At 62.7% G+C, this 19,663-nt stretch overlaps 2 protein-coding genes across 2 annotated transcripts; one reads left to right on the top strand and one right to left on the bottom strand.

The window, feature by feature from the left end:
- The first annotated feature begins 709 nt into the window (after nt 1–709).
- CCR6 (C-C motif chemokine receptor 6) lies at nt 710–11,134 on the top strand. The gene is made up of 3 exons (XM_036318110.1): nt 710–927; nt 6,526–6,596; nt 6,693–11,134. The coding sequence occupies exons 2-3, from the start codon at nt 6,588–6,590 to the stop codon at nt 7,785–7,787; spliced, it is 1,104 nt and encodes a 367-aa protein (XP_036174003.1). The 5' UTR covers nt 710–927; nt 6,526–6,587; the 3' UTR covers nt 7,788–11,134.
- Nucleotides 11,135–15,930: 4,796 nt separating this feature from the next.
- GPR31 (G protein-coupled receptor 31) lies at nt 15,931–17,870 on the bottom strand. Its single transcript, XM_036317404.1, has one exon. The coding sequence runs from the start codon at nt 17,459–17,461 to the stop codon at nt 16,517–16,519; it is 945 nt and encodes a 314-aa protein (XP_036173297.1). The 5' UTR covers nt 17,462–17,870; the 3' UTR covers nt 15,931–16,516.
- Nucleotides 17,871–19,663: the final 1,793 nt, after the last annotated feature.

The raw sequence follows: 19,663 nt of genomic DNA, 5'->3' as shown, positions 1-19,663 counted from the left end.
GCGGCCGGGCTGGGCCCGTGGGAAGGAGGGAGGGAGGTGGGCGGCGTGTGAACACCGGTCCCCGGCGGGAAGGGCAGTGGCCTGAGCAGTGAAAGCTGACGTCTCGGTCGCTGGTCCCTCGGTGGTGACACTTTCGGTGTTTCCGGGCCTGTCACAGCCACACGCTGCTGTGGTGAAGCCTCTCCTCCATCGTCTTTCCGCTGACAGTTCTTGGAGGCCTGGCCCTGAGCACGGCGCCCCGGGGGGTCTCCAGCAGCTGCTCCTCCCACCGGGGGTGCCATAGGGTGACCAAGTCCCCGCTTTGGGGCTTGCGTGTGTGTGCGTGTGCGTGTGCGCGTGTGTGTATTGCGACGTGACTGTGTCCGACATGGACGCTGCAGCGTTCTAGGCCACAGCCTCCGGGAGAGACACCTGCTGTGACACGGTGGCCGCCCTCAGGGAGCTGTGCACTCAGAGCCGCCCAGGTGCTGTCTGAGCCGCCCCGCCCGCCACCCCCCGGGCGCCCGAGGCTGGGACTGTCCCGTCTCCAGCGCAGGAGGAGGGTGCGGTGTGGGGAGGGTCGGGGACCAGCTCGGGTGGCCTCGGCTCAGCGCTTCCTCGCCGCCCAGACAGCCCGCCAGGTGCCCCTGCTGACAGGAGACGCGGGGGGAAGGGCAGGCCCCCCAGGTCCCCGCTCCTGGCTCTGCCGGGAGTCACATGACTAGGCTACCCCCTCCGGGTTGCAGATGGTTAACATCTGCATTTGGGCAGATGGGCGTTGCTTCTAAGTAGGAAGTGGTCTGTGCTCGGGCCAATGTCAGTCTCGCCCCGAGGTTCCCTCAATGACCAGGAGCCCCGTCTTGTTCTCAGTCCGGGCGGCCGACGTGGGAGCCTGGAGCGTCGCCGGGCGCGTGGCCGGAACGCCCTGCGGATCGCGGCGTCGCTAAGGTAAGCGGGCGACGGGGCCTGTCCTTTCCGGCCTCCTGGCCTCCGCTCGCTGCCCCTGGTCTGAGGGACCCGAGACAGAACCGCTCACTCCGGCTCCGGGTGCAGCGGCCGACCGTGCGCATCGGCAAACGCCCACGACAGACGTGGGCCTCTGGTCTCAGCGGCGTCCGTCCTGTGCCCAAGGCCACGCCTGGGAGGATGGGGACTGCTCCGTCCGCATCACCCTCCCCGGAGCCCGGTGGTCCGGGCCCTGCTTCTGGAGGGACGCACGGTCTCTATTCAGCTGAGCGCAGAGTTGGCCAAGCTGACAGCTGAGCTCAGAGATGTTGGGGCGATGCAAACGGTGCCCTGTGCACCTCCAGGCACGGAGCCCGCCTGGGGGGTGGGGGGTGGCGGGCACCAGGGGGAAGGGGCTCCTCGGGGAGGCTGTGGACCAGCCGATCGGTGGGCGTGTTCTGGGCTCAGTGATCCAGGAGCAGCTCTGCTCACACGCAGGTGCCCCGACGAGGCGCCAGCGCCTGCGGCCGTGGAGCTACACAATGATGACCCCTGAGAGCCTGGCAGCGTCCCCCACGCCTGTGGGGGCAGAAGTGCAGGCTGGGGGCTCGTGCTGTGGAGATAGACGCAGTGTCCCAGTTAGCGCGACTCTGAGAGGGTCACAGACATGGTTTCTGTAAATGAAAAAGAACTTGCAAAAGCAGCATCCGAAGGAGCCAAAGGAACCAACAGGAAAAAGAGAAAGAGCACAGAGGCCTCGACCCAAGTCGCGGAAAACACCTTCTGGCCGCGGCCGCACTCACCCAAAAGCAGAAGGAAGCAGCGAGTTCCAGCCCACCGCCGGATCTAAAAACGGCCGCGGCCGAGCCCGGCTCAGAGGCGTCGAGAAAGCACACGCTCCCCGAGCACAGGCGGCGGCCGGGGGCTCCGGCCTCAGAGCCAGGTTTTAAACTGCGCTCCATACAAGGTCTCGGGCGCCTCGCAGCCCCCGGAGGCCCTTGGGCACAGGAGGTGGGTGGGGAGGGCATAGCCCTCAGTCTCTCGGCGGGGATGGTGTCCTGGCTACAAGGCCAGGTGCACTGTCCACCTCAGGGGTGTGCGAGGTTCGAGACCATGGCGAAGAGCAGTGGTTCCCGGTGTCCAGGATGCACTTAGAACTTCTGCACACACGCGTGCACACGCATGCACACACGGGCACACATGGGACATGCACAATCCACGCGAACACATGCACACTGCACATGCGTGCATCGATTGATGTACAACACACGTGCACATAACTCATATTCTTTTCCAGTCTTGTCCCTTGCCCTGCAGGCTTCCCTATTTATGAAAATAAGCACAGCTTTTAAGTCTCTGCTTTGATTTAATTTTAACGAACTTAACCTTGTGACTAGATTTGTTTGAGTTAAACTGTTAGCAGTTTTCCTTGCTGGCAGTCTCTCGATGCTGTTACGCACGACGCTTTCCCACGTTAATTGTCTTGGGTAAGTCTGCCCTGGCCAGTGGCCCAAGGATCGGAGGGCCCGTCGGCCTCCCCGCCTCTCCAGCCTCCTCTGCTCTGGGATCTCGCTGCCCCTCCCCTGGCCCCACGGGGATCGGCCACTACTCCCTGTGGGCTCGCTGTCTGCTGCCCGATACCGGCTGGGACGCCAGTGCTGCCCACCTGTCCTGGGCACCTGATGTGGCCAGAGACTCCCAAAGCCTCCGCGTCGAGCAGCGGTTTCTGAGGAGGCGCTGAGGTCTCTGCGATGGGTGTGGGAGGCCGGCACCGCCTGGCTCTCCGGGAGCTGCTGTGGACGCCATCCCCTCCGTGGCTCCCTGCCTGGCTCTGTTTTTTTGTTTTTGTTTTTTAAATATATATTCTATTGGATTTTACAGAGAGGGATAGAGAGTTAGAAACATCGATGAGAGAGAAACAGCCGTCAGCTGCCTCCTGCACACCTCCTACTGGGGATGTGCCCGCAACCGAGGTACATGCCCTTGACCGGAATCGAACCTGGGACCCTTCAGTGCCCAGGCCAACGCGCTATCCACTGAGCACACCGGCCAGGGCCGACGCTCTGGTTTGTAGGGCACCTTCTTTTCGCTGCTAGTGTCTGAGATGTGTTTTGCTCGTGCTGCCTAAACAAAAACGGGACCAGGAAGCCACATTATTTTATTGCAAAGTGTACGTTAATACTGTAAAATGTGACCATCAGTAACGCCGAGTGTTTCTCCAAGTAACACTTTCCACGTGTGGCAGCACAGTCTGCGACGTTGAGTCGAAGGGCAGAGGCCTGGCCGCCGGCCTGCGTTTCGCTCGGGCGCTGCGTGGACTTGCTCTCCAGCCCGACCTGCAGTCCCAGGAAGGGCCAGTGTGGCCTGTGTGCGGGAAGGGAGAGCCGCGGGGTGCAGCGGGGGAGGGACCTGCAGGAGGCCAGCTGCTGCCTGAGCGCCGGCACCCGTGCTCCTGGCGTGGCACCGAGTGGGTCCTGAGCAGCCCCGGTCCGGCTGTCCTGGTCCGGCTGTCCCGTGTCCTGGCTGTCCCGTGTCCTGGCTGTCCCATGTCCCGGCTGTCCCGTGTCCTGGCTGTCCCGTGTCCTGGCTGTCCCATGTCCCGGCTGTCCCGTGTCCCGGCTGTCCCGGTCCGGCTGTCCCGTGTCCCGGCAGCGCTGAGCGGGGAGGGAGGGGCCACCCTCGAGCACAGCTCTCAGGGCACTGGCCTCGGCTCTGCTAAACGTCCAGGAGGAGGGTGCCCTCAGCGTTTCCCAAACTCACCTACCCCAGGGCACCCCTCCCCCTCCGCCACAATCTTCAGGACAGAAACGGTGTTTCTCCAAAGAGCTGAGCTGGGCGGTTCACGTGAGCAGGCGTGTGCAGGCCCCCTGACGTGTCGTGGTGGCATGTGTCACCCACACCGCTTCCCTGAAATGGTCCACGTGATGTTTGTGGTGACACAGTGGCCTGGGCCGGTGAATCACCTCCAGCAGCGGTGGGTGCCGGGAACACACGGACAGGCTGCGGTCTGGGTTGCGAGATTCTCAGCCACATGTGCCGACTGGGCGTTGTCCGAAGGTGTGTGCCCTTTGAACCCCGAGGGTCCCGGCCACCATCCCCAAGCAGCACGGAGTCACACGCCAGGGTCCCTGTGCTGAGTCCTGAAATCCTAATCAAAGTAGGAATCAGAGGGGATTAAACAGACACCCTCACCTCGGAGTGCCGGCCAGCAACTCCCGCGGCCCCATCTCCCGCAGGGCCCCCCCCCCTGCCCCCCGCTTCCCGCAGGCTCCCACCCCCCCCCCCCGCCCACAGGCCCCCTGCCTCGGAGCCGCGATGGGGAGGCGGCCACAGGTGCCTGCAGGTGCCAGCTCCCGGCAACGGGAGGGAGGGGTGAGGCCACCCATCGTGCGTTCGAGGGACAGAGTGGGGGGCACACGCGCAGGAACCCGTCAGGCTCCCTCCTCTCACGCGGACACACACTGGCTGCAGGTGAGGACGGACTGGCAGGTGGGAGCCGTGTCCCTACCAGGCACCCGCCACCTGCCTCGACCGTGTCTCCCTCCTGACCTTTCCCGGCCACACGGCAGGGGCTCGGAGAGAGGATGAGAACGAGTGAGTGGCAGGGAGAACTCCAGGCCAGGGGTTGAGCGGGGGTTGGGGGGGGGCATGTGCGAGAGGAAGGCAGGATGAGGACACAGCGGAAGGCGGAGGATGGGCACGAAGGAGCAAAGCCTCTTCCTCCCGGTTTTGTCTCGGGATGGAGTCCCCTTCACTCCCAGACAGTCCCGCCCTCACTCACCTCCCGGTCGACCTCTGGAGCCAGGCTCCGCGCGGCGCCCCCTCCTGGCTTCCCCAGCACCTTGCAGCTCAGTGAGAGCTCTAACAGGTGGGTGGGGGGGCTGGTGGCGGACACCCAGTGCTCCGAGCCCACTTCCCGCAGGCGTGCCCCTCCCTGTCGCCCTTGCTGCGTTCCCCACCACTGAGCGGGTCTGTCCACGAGCCTTTTACAATCACGCCCTCTGAACCTCCTCCACGTGCGAGTTCTGAGGGTCGTGCCATGTCTGCCTGGCAGATGAGTGGCTGTTAAGAAGTGTGAGCATTGGAGATACACACACACACACACACACACACTCACACACTAGAGGCCTGGTGCATGAAATCCGTGCACTTGGTGGGGGATCCCTCAGCCTGGCCTGCAGCCCAGGAGCCTTCAGCTGGACATCCTTAGTGCTGCTGTGGAGGCGGGAGAGGCTCCTGCCTTGAGCGTCCGCCCCCTGGTGGTCAGTGCACGTCATAGCGAGCAGTTGAGTGGCCTTAGCATATCATTAGCATATTACACTTTGATTGGTTGAACAGCCAACTGAACGACCGGACACTTAGCATATTAGGCTTTTAGTATCACTCAGCTGCTCGCTATGACGTGCACTGACCACCAGGGGGCAGACGTTCTGGTAGGTGAGCTTGCTGCTGTGGTCCAGCCAATCGGGACTGAGCGAGATGGGCCAGACCTGCCCTGGAGCCCTCCCAGGGCCCCTCCCCGGCTGGCCAACCTCCCGCGTCCCTCCTTGGCCCGGATGGTGCACAGGTGGGGTCCCTCGGAATCCTGTATCCCTCAGGCCAGGCCACGGGACCCCACTGGTGCACAAATTCGTGCCCCGGCCTCTAGTGTCGATATACGTATTCCCGCTGCCTTTCCTAGCCACGCAGGCTGTCAGCATATCCTGAGGACGGCCCTCACGTTCAGTTTAAAGAAACCCCATGGCCAGCTCTCATGTGCGGCACGTGAGCACCCTGAGCTGTGCCGCAAGCGTTTTTCAGGCCAGCCCTGCGAGCTGTCAGTTTTCGGACCGATTCCTCTGCACAAAGCTCGCCAGGGGGCCTGGTTGCTGCGCTTCTGCTGGGTTTGGCCTGAAGGGTTTTGTAAAGATCAGAGTCTGCAATTTGCTGGCGTCTCCTGAGTTCACCCTGTGGATCAGGAACCAGCAGGTTGCAGCCCACGGGCCATGTCTGGGCCAGCCCACTCGTGCGTGTGATTGTCCACAACCACTTCCAAGTTGTGTGGCAGAGCCGGCTGGCGTGGCTCAGGGGTTGAGCATGGACCCATGAACCAAGAGGTCACAGTTCGATTCCCGGTCAGGGTACATGCCCCGGTTTTGGGCTCGATCCCCAGTGTGTGTGTGTGTGTGTGTGTGTGTGTGTGTGTGTGTGGCGGGGGGGGGGGGGGCATGCAGGAGGCAGCCGGTCCATGATTCTCTTCCATTGATGTTTCTATCTCTCTCTCCCTCTCCCATCCTCTCTCTCTAAAGAAGTAAATAAAAACCTATTTAAAAAAAAAGAAGAAGTAGTGTGGCTGAGACCCTGTGACCTGCGGAGCCTGAGCCTTCTGTCTGGCCTCCAGGAGGGGTGCTGTCCCCTGCTGGCGTGTTTGTGTGGCGCACAGGTGTGCCAGCTAACTGCAGTGTGCGTGTGTGTGCGGTTACTCCACTAACGACAGGCCGAGGTGTGACGCCCTCCCGGCGAGTGTGTTCTCACAGGTGCCGATGGCTGATGCGTGTGTGTGCTGGCCCTCCCAGAATACTTGTCTTAACTCCCGTGTCTTTTGCTTCCTTTCCTGCCCAGGGTCCCTCCTCTCCTGTCACCCCCGTGGGCGGGCCCACAGCTCGGCCAGAACCGGCGGCACCATGAGTGAGGTGAGTGCCCCGGGTGTTGGCTGGGAGCACACGTTCCGTTCACTGTGGCTCCTTGAAAACTGCCCGGCAGCTAACTCTCCCTCCGCCCGTTCCCAGGAGTCAGGGAGCTACCCGGACGCCTATGACGACTACAACGCCACGGCGGACTACGCTGTGGACCCCACCGGCCCGTGCGTCCTGAAGGACGTCCGCGACTTCTCCCGGCTCTTTGTGCCCATCACTTACTCCTTGATCTGTGTCTTCGGCCTCCTGGGCAACGTCTTGGTGGTGCTCACCTTCGCGTTCTACAAGAAGGCCAAGTCCATGACCGACGTGTACCTCCTGAACATGGCCCTGGCCGACATCCTGTTCGTGCTGACCCTGCCCTTCTGGGCGGTGACGCACGCCACGGGCCAGTGGGGCTTCAGCGGCGCCCTGTGCAAGCTGGTGCGTGGCGTCTACGCCGTCAACTTCCACTGCGGGATGCTGCTGCTCGCCTGCATCAGCCTGGACCGCTACGTGGCCATCGTGCAGGCCACGCGGTCCTTCCGCCTGCGCTCCCGGATGCGGGCGCACCACCGCGCCATCTGCCTGGCCGTGTGGGCCCTGTCCGTCCTCATCTCCACTGGGACCTTCATCTTCAACCAGAAGTATCGGCTGCAGGGCCGGGAGGTGTGCGAGCCCCGGTACCTGGGGGTCTCCGAGCCCCTCCGCTGGAAGCTGCTGCTGCTGGGCCTGCAGCTGCTGTCGGGCTTCTTCATCCCCCTGCTGTTCATGACGTTCTGCTACCTGTTCATCGTCAGGACCCTGCTGCAGGCCCAGAACTCCAAGCGGCACAAGGCCATCCGCGTGATCGTCGCCGTGGTCCTCGTGTTCCTGGCCTGTCAGGTCCCTCACAATGTGGTGCTGCTGGTGACGGCCGTGAAGCTGGGCAAGGTGGGCCGGTCCTGCCAGGGCGAGAAGGCGCTGGGCTACCTGGAGACGGGCACCGAGGTGCTGGCCTTCCTGCACTGCTGCCTCAACCCTGTGCTCTACGCCTTCGTGGGCCAGAAGTTCCGGAGCTACTTCCTGAAGATCGCCAAGGACCTGCTGTGCGTGGGGCGGCGGCGCGCGCCCGGCCTGGCCTGCGCCCGGCTGCACTCGGAGGCCTTCTCCTCCCGGCAGATCAGCGAGACCGCGGACAACGACAACCCGTCCTCCTTCACCATGTGACCCACCCCGGGCGCCATCCTCGCGGGAGTGTGTGCGGTGTCTTCCCCGGGGACAGGGACCGCGGCGGCCTTGGGCTGTGGACATCTGGGGGGGGCGGGGGGGGGGCTCATGCAGGTAGCGGTTTCCAAATTTCCTCCACCAGGAACTCTGATCCTGCCGCCTCTGACGGCCGGCGCCAAGAGGCAGGCTCCGGGCCGCGCGCGTCTCAGGGCAGGGCTGACCAACGGGAGCTCCGGGGAAATATTAGTGAACCGGCCCTAGACCACTGCTCCTTCAGTCAGAGCAAAGCAATCACACGGTTTGAAAAACCAAGACAGAAAAACAAAAATGAATAAAAGCCCTGGTGCCACGCATTCTGGTCAAACACTCCATCCAGCCGATGCCCGCCGGGTGCCAGGGAGGCCGGAGCGGCAGCGACGCCCTGGAGGCGGCGGGCCGAGGGCAGCAGGGGAACCAGCCCGAGCGCAGCCGGAATCGCTGCGGACAGACGGGCGGACAAGGCGCTGGGCAAGCACCAGAGACGTCGTCACACGGATCAGGCGCCTCGGGCTGTGAGGGGCACGGGAAAGCGGGCGTTCGCTGTGCTTCCCTGGAAGTGGCCCTGCTGGGAGCCGCCAGCCGAGTGTCCGGGGCCGGGGCCGGGGCCGGGGCCGGGGTCCGCGCACAGAGGGCGTCCTAAGTTCCGTTCAGACGTCAGAGTGAAACGGAGGGGCAGTGCCGCTTACAGCGTGAGGTGTTACATTTTTAAAAAATAAAAATACTTAAAAAACAAGGACACTGCCGAGGAAATACGCAGGGACTCTGCCCCTTTGGGTGGGAACGGGCCAGGAGGAGGCTCCGTCCCTCGCAGGCCCAGCGCCTCCGGGCTCTGCTGTGGACGCTGGGGAGGTTTTCCCGAGTCGGCGGTCCACTAGGAATCGGGTTTCCTCCACTCTCTCAACTTCTAGAAAGTTCCTGGAACCCGTGTTTGGAAGGGCCGTGCACAGGTAGGAGCACAAGAGGAGAAAGCTCAGCGCGTCCCGAAGGACAGCCACGCTGGGGACACGCTGACAGGGTGCCCGGAGGCTGTGCGTGCGGTGCGGACGGGCGTGTCCTCTAAGCGTTCTCTCGCTCTCACGGGCGTGACCTGCGTCTCCGCGTGGGATTCAAAGTGACATCTCAGGACTTGAGTCTGCGTTTCATTAAAAACTTTTTTAAAGCCACTAGTTTTTTTAAAAAATTTAAATTGATTTCAGAGAAGAAGGGAGAGAGAGAAACATCAACGATGAGAGAGAATCACTGATCGGCTGCCTCCTGCACGCCCCCTGTTGGGGACCGAGCCCACAACCCGGGCCTGAGCCCCGACCCGGAATCAAACCATCACCTCCTGGTTCACAGGTCGACGCTCAACCACTGAGCCACGCTGGCCGGGCTTGAAGTTTGCATTTAAAACATGGCGTTGGCTTTGCAAAACGAAACTGGTTTGCGTGTGAAGTAGAGACGGTCTTGCAGCCTCGGTGTTCCGTTAGCAGTCGCCTCCAGATATCAACGCGAAGGAGAGGCCCCCAGCGGCCTCTTTCAGGTGCCTGGCACGGACAGGACCCCAGGTGGCATGGAGACGCCGGGTGCCTGGCACTTGGAGATGGGCACCTCTGCGTGATCGGAGTCCCCGGAGGAGGCTCGCCCCCCTAAGCAGCAGCCCTTCCCCACTCGGCCGCAACGAATAAAGATGTTTCCAAATGCCCTGACTGCTTTGCTTCGCCGAGTGGCGTCTGCGTCCTCGCTGCGCGGGCATCAGGTGGGTCAGGCCCACCCGCCGCGTTTGGCGACACCCGGCACCCACACCCGCGGGCACGAGCGGCGTGGGCTTCTCCCACAGGAAGTGCTCGGGCTGGCCCTGCCAGTCCTGTCCTCCCGCCACCGACGCCCAGGCTCCGCGTCTGCCTTCGTCTCCGCACCGGCTTCGGCCACGTCCGCGGAGTGGCCATCGGCACCTGTGAGAACACACTCGCCGGGAGGGCGTCACACCTCGGCCTGTCGTTAGTGGAGTAGCCGCACACACACGCACACTCATGGCGTCACACGCGTGTGAGCAATCACGCCTGTCTGTGTGACCAGGGACGGTTTTCTTGGTTCCTGCTACAAAGTGGCTCAGAGGGTCCCCATCGGTTCTTTCTGGACAAAGGAGACTTTTCACCCACAAACCTCAGCGGGGGTGGGAATGCAGGCAGGAGTGTGACCTTGTCAGCGGCACACCTCGGTCAGAGGCACCGCGGTATCGTGCAAACTGCCCGCCCATTTGCTCCTGAGGCCGGACAGGCTGGTGTGCAAGGGAGGCCTGAAAGGTCCATTTTCAGATCTTAAAAATGTGTGGGGATGTGTGCACGTCCCCGGCGTCCATGGGCGTCGGCACAGAGACCCTGGCCATGGGCACGCGTGTGGGCTTCCGTGCCCGGGCACCTTTCGCTGGGGCTGCCGGGACGAGAGGCCGGGGTCCGAGACCCGGGCCTGGGCAGGTGGGTGTTCCCCGGGGACCCCACTCCTGGCGGGCAGACGGCTCCCCTCCGGGGCCTCACACGGCCACAGCCGGCCGTCTGTGCTCCCAAATCCCGTCTCCGCTCCTTAGAGGACGCAGGCGGGCTGGGTTAGGGCCACCCCACAGACCTCACCCGCCTTAATCTCCCTTTACCACCCCGTTTCCAACGCAGTCACTTTCTCAGAAACAGCGGGGCCGTCAGCATGGGCATCGGCACACGCCCCGTGCCCTGTGCCCTGTGCCCTTTGCCCTTTGCCCTTCGTCCGTGTGGGATAAGGTGGTAGCGGCATCTCTCCTGCCCCTCAGCCTCTCTGCTGCCTCAGGGTCAGGCAGGCCATCCAGACGGTCAGCAGGGGGCTGGGCCCCAGGCCGATCTCAGGGGCCCAGAGGCTGCCTGGCTCCTGCCGTCACCAAGGAACGCCTTCCGCCAGGTACCCTGCGTCCTCATGCCCAGAGCACGCGGGAGTCCCCCCGGCGTGGGAGGGGAAGGCGGGTGCTGCACCCCTCGCCTTGGGGAGAACGGAGGCTGAGGGTCTCAGGAGCCAGTTCAGCTGCACTAAACGTGTGAGAACACGAAGCCGCCGGGGTCTCCACTGAGGCGTCTGGGACGAGGCCAGAGGAGGGCCAGGGAGACAGGCCAGCAGGATGGGCCCCCAGAGCCCCGACCGGCACCGTGGCTGGGCCTCCCCCCGTGACTCCCCGGGCACCCCACAGTCCCCGGACCCCGTCAGTCAGAGTTTTCAGACTACATTTGGAATTTATTTATTATTATTTTAATATATTTTATTGATTTCAGAGGAAGGGAGAGGGAGAGAGAGAGAGAAACATCAGGGTGAGAGAGAGTCATTGATCTGCTTGCCTCCTGCTCGCCCCACACTGGGGATGGAGCCCACAACCCGGGCACGTGCCCTGACCAGGAATCGAACCCTGACCTCCTGGTTCATAGGTCGATGCTCAACCACGGAGCCACCTGACCAGACAGAGCCAGTAATTTTTTAAAATATATTTTATTGGTTTTTTACAGAGAGGAAGGGAGAGGGATAGAGAGTTAGAAACATCGACGAGAGAGAAACATCGATCAGCTGCCTCCTGCACACCTCCCACTGGGGATGTGCCCGCAACCCAGGTACATGCCCTTGACCGGAATCGAACCTGGGACCCTTCAGTCCGCAGGCCGACGCTCTATCCACTGAGCTAAACTGGTCAGGGCCAGAGCCAGGATTTTATAAGCTTCAGCTTCTGCTGGTGTTGGGGACTAACTGGGTTCCTGAATTCCAGGTGACGTTTGGGGTCCTTTTCCCGAACCTGTTACGCAGGGAGACAGGCGGCGGGCGTCCTGCTGCGAGTGCAGGCATCACTGGGGACCTCAGTCCTCTCTTCGGAGCCGAAGCCCAGAAGGTGACCTGCCTGCGGGCCACCTGCCTCCTCAACGGGGCGCCGCTGCCCTCTGCTGGCTGCAGGCCGCCCCCGCAGGAGTGCTCCCTCAGCCACAGGCTCCCCAACCCTACGTACGTGGCAAAGTGGCCGGGTCGCAGTGCGAGAACTTCAATACAATCTTCTACTGTGTCCTCTGGAAATTGGAATAAAACCCTTGGAGTAATTAAGTTTAAAAATCGGGCTGCAATTCACTCTCATTGCCTTTAATACTCACCTAACAGGAGGCCGGCTCCTTCGTGGCTTTTGCCACATGACTACCTGTGTTTTTGTGTGTTTGCTTCTGTGTTTGTTTTGTTTACAGCACATGCGTGTTTTTATGAATGTATGTATATGTATATGATTTGGGAAATAAGGTCTCTCTCTATATCTTTAGGTGCCTATTTTGGGACACAATTTTAAGGGCGTGATAACTAATAAAAAAGAGATTTTACTTTAAAAGATGAGATATAATTGCCTGGCCAGTGTGGCTCATTGGCTGAGCATCATCCCATAAACCATGAGGTCAGGGTTCAATTCCCGGTCAGGACACATTGTTTGGTTGCAGGCTTGATCCCCAGTGTGTGTCGTGCAGGAGTCCGCTGATCAGTGATTCTCCCTTATCATTGATGTTTCTCTCTCTCTCTCTCTCTCTCTCTTCCTCTCCCGTCCTTTCTCTAAAATCAATAAAAATGTATTTAAAAAAAAATAAAAGATGAGATAAATCTACTTGCCAGGAACTTTCTGAAGCTTTAAAGCAGCGGTTCTCAACCTGTGGGTCGGGACCCCTTTGGGGGTTGAACGACCCTATCACAGGGGTCGCCTAAGACCGTCGGAAAACACATCTATAATTACATCTTGTTTTTGTAATTAATCACTGTGCTTTAATTACGTTCAATTTGTAACGATGAAATTGGGGGTCCCCACCACACGAGGAGCTGTACTAAAGGGTCGCGGCGTCAGGAAGGTTGGGAACCACGGCTCTAAAGGGAAGGCATCTCCTCTCTCTAACTTTCTAAATTCTGGGTCTATGGGAGCTTGTTTCCCTGATGGTGAGGACGACGGAGGGGCTGTGGGTGTGGGTGAGTCGGGGTTCGTGAGGAATCGTTCCTGCCTCTGCTCTGGGCGGCGTGACGGATGGGGGTGGGGGGTGGAGACACCTGCCGAGGCCGACAGCCCACTGGAGGTGGACACTCAGGAGTGTGGCCTTTCTGTCGGGGAGAGCCTCCTCCACGAGCTCGGTCAGCGACAGCCCTGCCTCCCACTGACTCCCGTCCAACCAGCAGCTGCACATGGCCCTGCACCCAGGCGGTGCTGAGGGCTGGGGATCCGGGGCCCTGAGGGCTGCAGATGGGCCGGGATCTGGCCAGTGTCAAGAGCTGGGGATGGGCCGGGATCTGGGCGGTGCTGAGGGCTGGGGCTCAGGGGTTGGGTGGTGCTGAGGGCTGGGATGGGCTGGAATCTGGGCAGTGCTGAGGGCTGGGGCTCAGGGGTTGGGCGATGCTGAGGGCTGGGATGGGCTGGGATCTGGGCGGTGCCGAGGGCTGGGACTCAGGGGCAGGGCCTGGCACCTGCTGTCCAGAGGGCACCCAGCACTAAGGAGGCTGAGGCTTGCTGGGGAGGCAGAGCTGTGGTCGGAGGCCCATCGTCTACCGTCCGCCTCACTTCCCTTTTGAGCCATTTCCTTGCTCAGAGGAAATCATTCGGAGGAGGGTGAGCATCTCGTTCCGCCGCCTGTTTAAGGAGGAAGTGTCTGGGCGCAGAGCTGCAGGCGTCCGAGGGCGCGGGGACCAGGCACCAAAGACCCCCTCAGACGGGCACTCGCGGGCCTGGCCCTCATGTCTGAGCTCTGGTCCCGCCGCACACACGTGTGGAATTAAACTTGAGGGGACAGAATCCTTATGAAGGTCTCAAAGGGTTTGCAGGAGGAAACAGTCACAGACACCCGTGGAGCAGATTTCTCTCCACCCGGCTCACGGGCTCCCTGTCGGGCTCACGGGCTCCCTGTCGGGCTCACGGGCTCCCCACCAGGCTCTGCATAGACCAGCCGTGGGCAAACTATGGCCCGCGGGCCGGATCCGGCCCGTTCGGCTGTTCTATCCAGCCCGCGGAGCCGGAAGAGCGGAGGGTTCTCTTGCTCTCCCCTCCGCTCCTTCACCAGCAGCAGTGTTAACATGGCAACGTCGGGAAACACGGCCGCAGCTCCTTCTTCTGAGTCCAGTTTAAGAACCCATTGTGGCCCTCGAGTCAGAAAGTTTGCCCACCCCTGGCCTAGAGGGTGCGCAGGGAAAAGTAGGTCCCCAAGGAGCCCCCGTCCGGCTGGGCCGTCAGCAAAGATACGAGCACACGCTGGTCACTTGCACCAGCAAAGTGACAGCCGCTGGCTGCGTTCGATGGGCAGGCGCTGTGCTCAGCCCCCCAGTCGGAGCCGTGTTCAGCCCCACACGCTCCCCGCTGGTCTGCATCACCCCCGTGTCACGGCAGAGGATAGGCCGAGAGGCGTGGTGATGTGTTTCGGGTCACGGAGCTGGGAAGGGACAGAGCAGGGCGTGGACCCCAAGGCCCCGACCACGGCCACTGACCCGGCCTCGGCCCTGGCTGCACGTGGACAGTCAGGAGGCGACTCCAGGCCCCGCGTTGGAACCCGGTCGGCTGAGGCCCGTGTTTTCTAGAAGCTGAGGTCCCCACTGGCCGCGCTGAGCTGACTCAGGGCCGAGCAGGAGGAGGGCTGCCGGCTCTGCCCACAAAACAGGCAGCAAGACCCCGAGAGGCAGCCGCACTGGGATGTGACGTCCCCATTTGCCCAGCTGACATGTGAGCTGGCGGGGGGCGGGGGGGGGGCGGCGCAGCTGCAGCCTCCTGGGGTCACGGGAGGGCGGAGGGACCGTGTCTGGGAGGCACCTGTGTCTGGGCAGCTCTGCCCACCTGGGCCGAGTGGGCAGCTGTGGGGTCAGGTGGCCTGTGACCTCGGGGTGGAGTCGCTGTGGGGAGAGCCACGGCCTCAGTGTCCCTGGGCAGGGAAGCGGTTAGGAAACGTCACCGGAGAGACGACCGGGTAACCCAGGAAAGAAGCCTGTGTGCATGGAGTGTGGCCTGTGGACTGGAGGGTCCCGGGTTCGATTCCCAGTCAAGGGCACAAGCCCGGGCTGCGGGCTCCATCCCCAGTGGGGGGGCGTGCAGGAGGCACCGGTCCATGATTCTCTCTCATCACGGATGCTTCTCTCTCCCTCCCTCTCCCTCCCCCTTCCTCTCTGAAACCAATAAAAATGTAGGTCCTTTTGAATTGCCCGGGGGGAGTTTAGGGACGTGGGGATGTCGATGTGAAAGGGTGGCTTTTCCAGGCAGCACCTGAGGCTGCAGAGCGGGGAGCTCTGGGGGGAACCAGGGGCGGTGCTTTCAGCGAAAGGGAGCACAGCCCTGGACGCCCCGCGGGGGGCGGGGGGGGGCGGTACCGGCCTTCCTGTCTGCGCCCGCTCGCACTCCCTCAGCCCTGAGTCTGTGCACCTGGGAGGGAGGAGCCGGGGCAGCCTCGGGCGCTGCTGTGGGAACCAGGCCCCGGGACCCTGAGCCCGTTCTTCTCTGGGGTCAGGCGTCAAGGTCAGGTCTGATCAGAACCTCCGTTCCCCCCCTCCCCATGGGCAGGCAGGTCCGAAGGCAGTGGTTGTGCCATTTCTATTGCCCAACACCGTGGGTTCCAGCCTTAAATGTTACACAGGTCACGGGACCACCCTCGGGAAAGCAATGCCCTCTCTGTGGGCAACGCAGGCCTGGCTCCCGCTGGGGAGGCGGCCAGGTGAGCAGCCGTCAGGTGTGGCCATGGGGACCCCATCATTACAAAGCAGCCCTTGCGCCTCCTCAGAGCACGTGGCTGAATCCCTGTGGGGACCCCACGTCCAGGTTTGAGCAGGGAATGAGGTGAGGGGTCAGGAAGGCGACTCCCACACCTTTTCGTCACCATCCTGAGCTACATGTTAGGGCCGTCCTTTGAGAGGAATGACGTGAGACGATGCGGCCGCTGCCTGCGTGGCCAGGGCTGGGTGCAGCCGCCCACCTTCCCTGCAGGCCCCCGGGCGCCCTCTGCCCTGTCCTGCGCGGCATCGAGTGGGATCCCCCTCCACAGCCCTGGCCCCTCAGCCTGGCTTCCTCCCAGGGCCCCCAGCACCGCGGAGGGTTAAAGGCATTTGCAAATTCACATTTAGAACACTGTTCCGGAGGGATTGCGAGACGTTTAGTGAGAAGGTGCTTGTTACAATGACCAGGGTGCTGGGCTGTCTCTGATGTAACGGACAGTCGTGCAAACAAAGCAACGAGCATGAACCTGGGCCGACCGGTGCCCAGCCCGCTGGGTGCAGACCTCCCACCCCAGCCCTCCCTGGCCCGCCAGGCCCACCATCCCCGTGCGTCCGCGCAGCAGGCGGGAAGCGCACACACTTGCATTTACCAACAAGCCAAGAGGAGAGTGACTCACGGAGACGAGAGGGAGTGAGAATGACAGGGCCTCCGGCTCCTCCCCCACAGGGGCCGCCCTGGACAGCCCTGGGGGGCTGCGGTGTGGCCATGTCACGGCAGCCACGCACACAGGGACCGGGAGGCCTCGCGTCCTGTCTGATCTGCGGCCGTTTTGTGTAGCAGCCGAAGGAAGTGCTGGCGCACAAGACGAAGAAGAATGTCCATTTTGCTGACGACTGTGGCCTCTCCTTGCAGCGCAGTCTCGAGGTTTCTCTTTGCCTGGATCCTGACAAAGGTCCCGGGGCGCCCAGGAGCCAGGGCGGGGGTCCCACGAGCCCGGGGCGGGCCGTGCTCAGGAGTCCGAGTCCCTGAGGTCGCAGGTTGGGGCCTGGGTGCCCGGCCCTTGGCCCCGGAGGCTGAGGAAGACCTTGCGGTAGGAGTGCCGGAACGCGGGGTTTGAGAAGCAGTACACCACGGGGTTCAGCACGCTCTGCAGGCCGGTCAGGCTGCTGGCCACATCGGCCGCGAGCACCAGGGCCCGGCGGGCCCCGCAGCCGCCCACGCCCCGGCACACGGCCAGCGCCACGTGGGCCAGGAAGCTGGGCAGGAAGCAGAGCACAAACAGAACCACGACGGCGGCCAGCAGCGCCCGGGCCCGCTGCAGCTTGGGCTGCTTGCCCGGCGCCCGGAGCCGCCCCCGCAGGGCCCGGATGATCGCCGCGTTGCAGAACAGGACGAGGCCGAAGGGCAGGATGAACTGGGCGAAGGACAGCGCCTCCTGCCAGGCGCGGCCGGAGGGGCCGCCCGTGCTGGGGTCCGACGCCGGGCACTCGGCCTCGGGCACGAGCAGGCTCTGGTGGTTGAGCACGGCCATCAGGAGCCAGACCAGGCCCGAGACCCCCCAGGCCGCCCGAGGGGACAGGAGGTTGACCCTGAGCCGCGGGTGGACCACGCGGAAGTAGCGGTCCACGGCCACCGCCGTGAGGAAGGCCACGCCCGCCCCGCGGCCCAGGGGCCACAGGAAGAACAGGGCCCGGCAGGGCGCGCGGCCGAGGCCGCAGGTCTTGTGCCGCAGGAAGAAGGCGGCCAGGAAGGGCAGGCAGAGGGTCAGCAGCAGGTCCGCCAGGACCAGGCTGACCAGGTAGACGGCGGGCGGCTTCCACACCTTCAGGCGGAAGAGGAGCGTCCACAGGGCCACGGCGTTGCCCAGCAGGCCCAGCCCGCACTCCAGCGCCAGCAGCGAGGCCACGGCCGCCTCCGCCCCCACGCTGTGCTCCGAGCAGTTAGCTGGCGGCATGTCGCGCGGTCCGCGGAGGCTCCCAGCCGCGGACAGTCTGCCCGGGGGATGCTCTCGCCGAGGGGAAGGGAAGCCTCTCCGGCCGGGAGCTCCAGCTTCTGCATTTTCTCAGCAAGAAAAGTGCTGAGGCGGCACGGGCGAGTCAGGGGCAAACCGAAAGCGGCCTGGGAACGGCCGGAGCAAAACCCCCGCGTCTGCTTCGGTTTTGTTTTGCCTGAAGAAGGGGAACTTGTGGTCACTCCCCCCCGCCCCCCATGAGGTCCAGCTGCTGCCCGAGGCCGCCGGGGCCTGCTCCGTCCTCAGCTGCCCGGCACCGGGGAGCCAGGTGCGTGGAACCTTCTCTGTCTTTTTAAAATGAAAGGCTGGGCTCTAGGGGAGCGTGCTTCCTGGGAGCCGGAGCCCGCTGCGCCCGCTCGGTTCCCGGTGGTCAGGCCCGGCTCCCACCTCCGCTTATTTTATTTCCACATTATCTTGGAGCTGGAGCTAGAAAAGGACACTCAGCACTCATTCTTTTCTCTGGCTGCATATTTCGTGTTCTTTTCTAGTCCATCCCCAAGAGAATGTGAAAGTAAAATAAGCCAACTCACCTTGGTCCCGACCCCCAGCTGACCCCAACTCACCTTGGTCCCGACCCCCAGCTGACCCCAACTCACCTTGGCCCCGACCCCCAGCTGACCCCAACTCACCTTGGCCCCGACCCCCAGCTGACCCCAACTCACCTTGGTCCCGACCCCCAGCTGACCCCAACTCACCTTGGTCCCGACCCCCAGCTGACCCCAACTCACCTTGGTTCTGTTCAGCCTGATTTGGGCTTTGGAGTGAGATGGACTTTGGTTGTAATTCTGTGTCTACCGGCCGCACTGAGTCGGGGAAGCAGGTAAACGGGTGCGCCTGCCCGTCACCTGGGAGGCGGAGGGAGAGTCTGAGGTGCGGTCGGAGCACGGCACCCGCCCGGGGAGCACGTGCCAAGCGCATGGCTGTGGCGTGTGCTCGCCGAGTGGCTGCAGGACCCGGCGGCAGGGGGGTGAAGCGGGCACAGTTAGGCTCTCGTTGGGGTGAGGAAGGGGAGCACAGAGAGGCTGGGCCGTTTGCTCCAGGCCACGGGCCAGGGAGGGGGAGCAGGACCTTCCGGCCCAGGTCCCACTGGACCCAGGCTGCGCTGCTCAGCTGCTTCCCAACCCACACATCACCCGTCTCAGCCACGCGGGTTCAGCCGCCTCTTCCTCTTGTAAGAAAGTCCTCCAAGCGCCTGGAATCGTTGCTCTAAACCCCCACACACATTTGATTCCATTAATTTTCCCTTCCCAGTTTGCTTTTACGTCTAAGAATGGCCGGAAGGGAGAGTTTGTCACGATCGGCTGCGTACTCTGAGGTTCTCCTGAGCTCGGGGAAGTTTGCAGGGAGGACCCTCCCCCACTTGCCCCTCTGGACACCAGGTCCCGGTCTGAGGGACCCAAGGGGCTCACGGAGCCCGCTACACGCGGTCATGTTCACGGTGTGTTTTATTACAGAGACGGGCACAGGTCAGCACCAGCCAGGGGAGGAGGGATGGGCCGTCCCGGCAGGCGATCCGTGTGGAGCATCCGTGTGGGGCATCTGTATGGAGCATCTGTGTGTGGAGCATCCGTGTGGAGCATCTGTGTGTGGAGCATCCATGTGTGGAGCATCTGTGTGGAGCATCCGTGTGTGGAGCATCTGTGTGTGGAGCATCCGTGTGGAGCATCCGTGTGTGGAGCATCTGTGTGGAGCATCCGTGTGGAGCATCCGTGTGTGGAGCATCTGTGTGTGGAGCATCCGTGTGTGGAGCATCCGTGTGGAGCATCTGTGTGTGGAGCATCCGTGTGTGGAGCATCTGTGTGTGGAGCATCCGTGTGGAGCATCCGTGTGTGGAGCATCTGTGTGGAGCATCCGTGTGGAGCATCCGTGTGTGGAGCATTCGTGTGTGGAGCATCCGTGTGTGGAGCATCCGTGTGGAGCATCCGTGTGTGGAGCATCTGTGTGGAGCATCCGTGTGGAGCATCCGTGTGTGGAGCATCTGTGTGTAGAGCATCCGTGTGTGGAGCATCCGTGTGGAGCATCTGTGTGTGGAGCATCCGTGTGTGGAGCATCTGTGTGTGGAGCATCCGTGTGGAGCATCCGTGTGGGGCATCTGTATGGAGCATCTGTGTGTGGAGCATCCGTGTGTGGAGCATCTGTGTGTGG

This window comes from Myotis myotis, unplaced genomic scaffold, assembly GCF_014108235.1.
Source record: "Myotis myotis isolate mMyoMyo1 unplaced genomic scaffold, mMyoMyo1.p scaffold_m19_p_7, whole genome shotgun sequence".
NCBI classification, from domain to species: Eukaryota; Metazoa; Chordata; class Mammalia; order Chiroptera; family Vespertilionidae; genus Myotis; species Myotis myotis.
The sequence above is the reverse complement of the archived record's forward strand: the minus strand, read 5'-3'. Positions and strand labels throughout refer to the sequence as shown.

Excerpts from the sequence above, each read along its gene's own strand:
- GPR31 (XM_036317404.1), bottom strand. The coding sequence starts at position 17,461 with ATGCCGCCAGCTAACTGCTCGGAGCACAGCGTGGGGGCGGAGGCGGCC.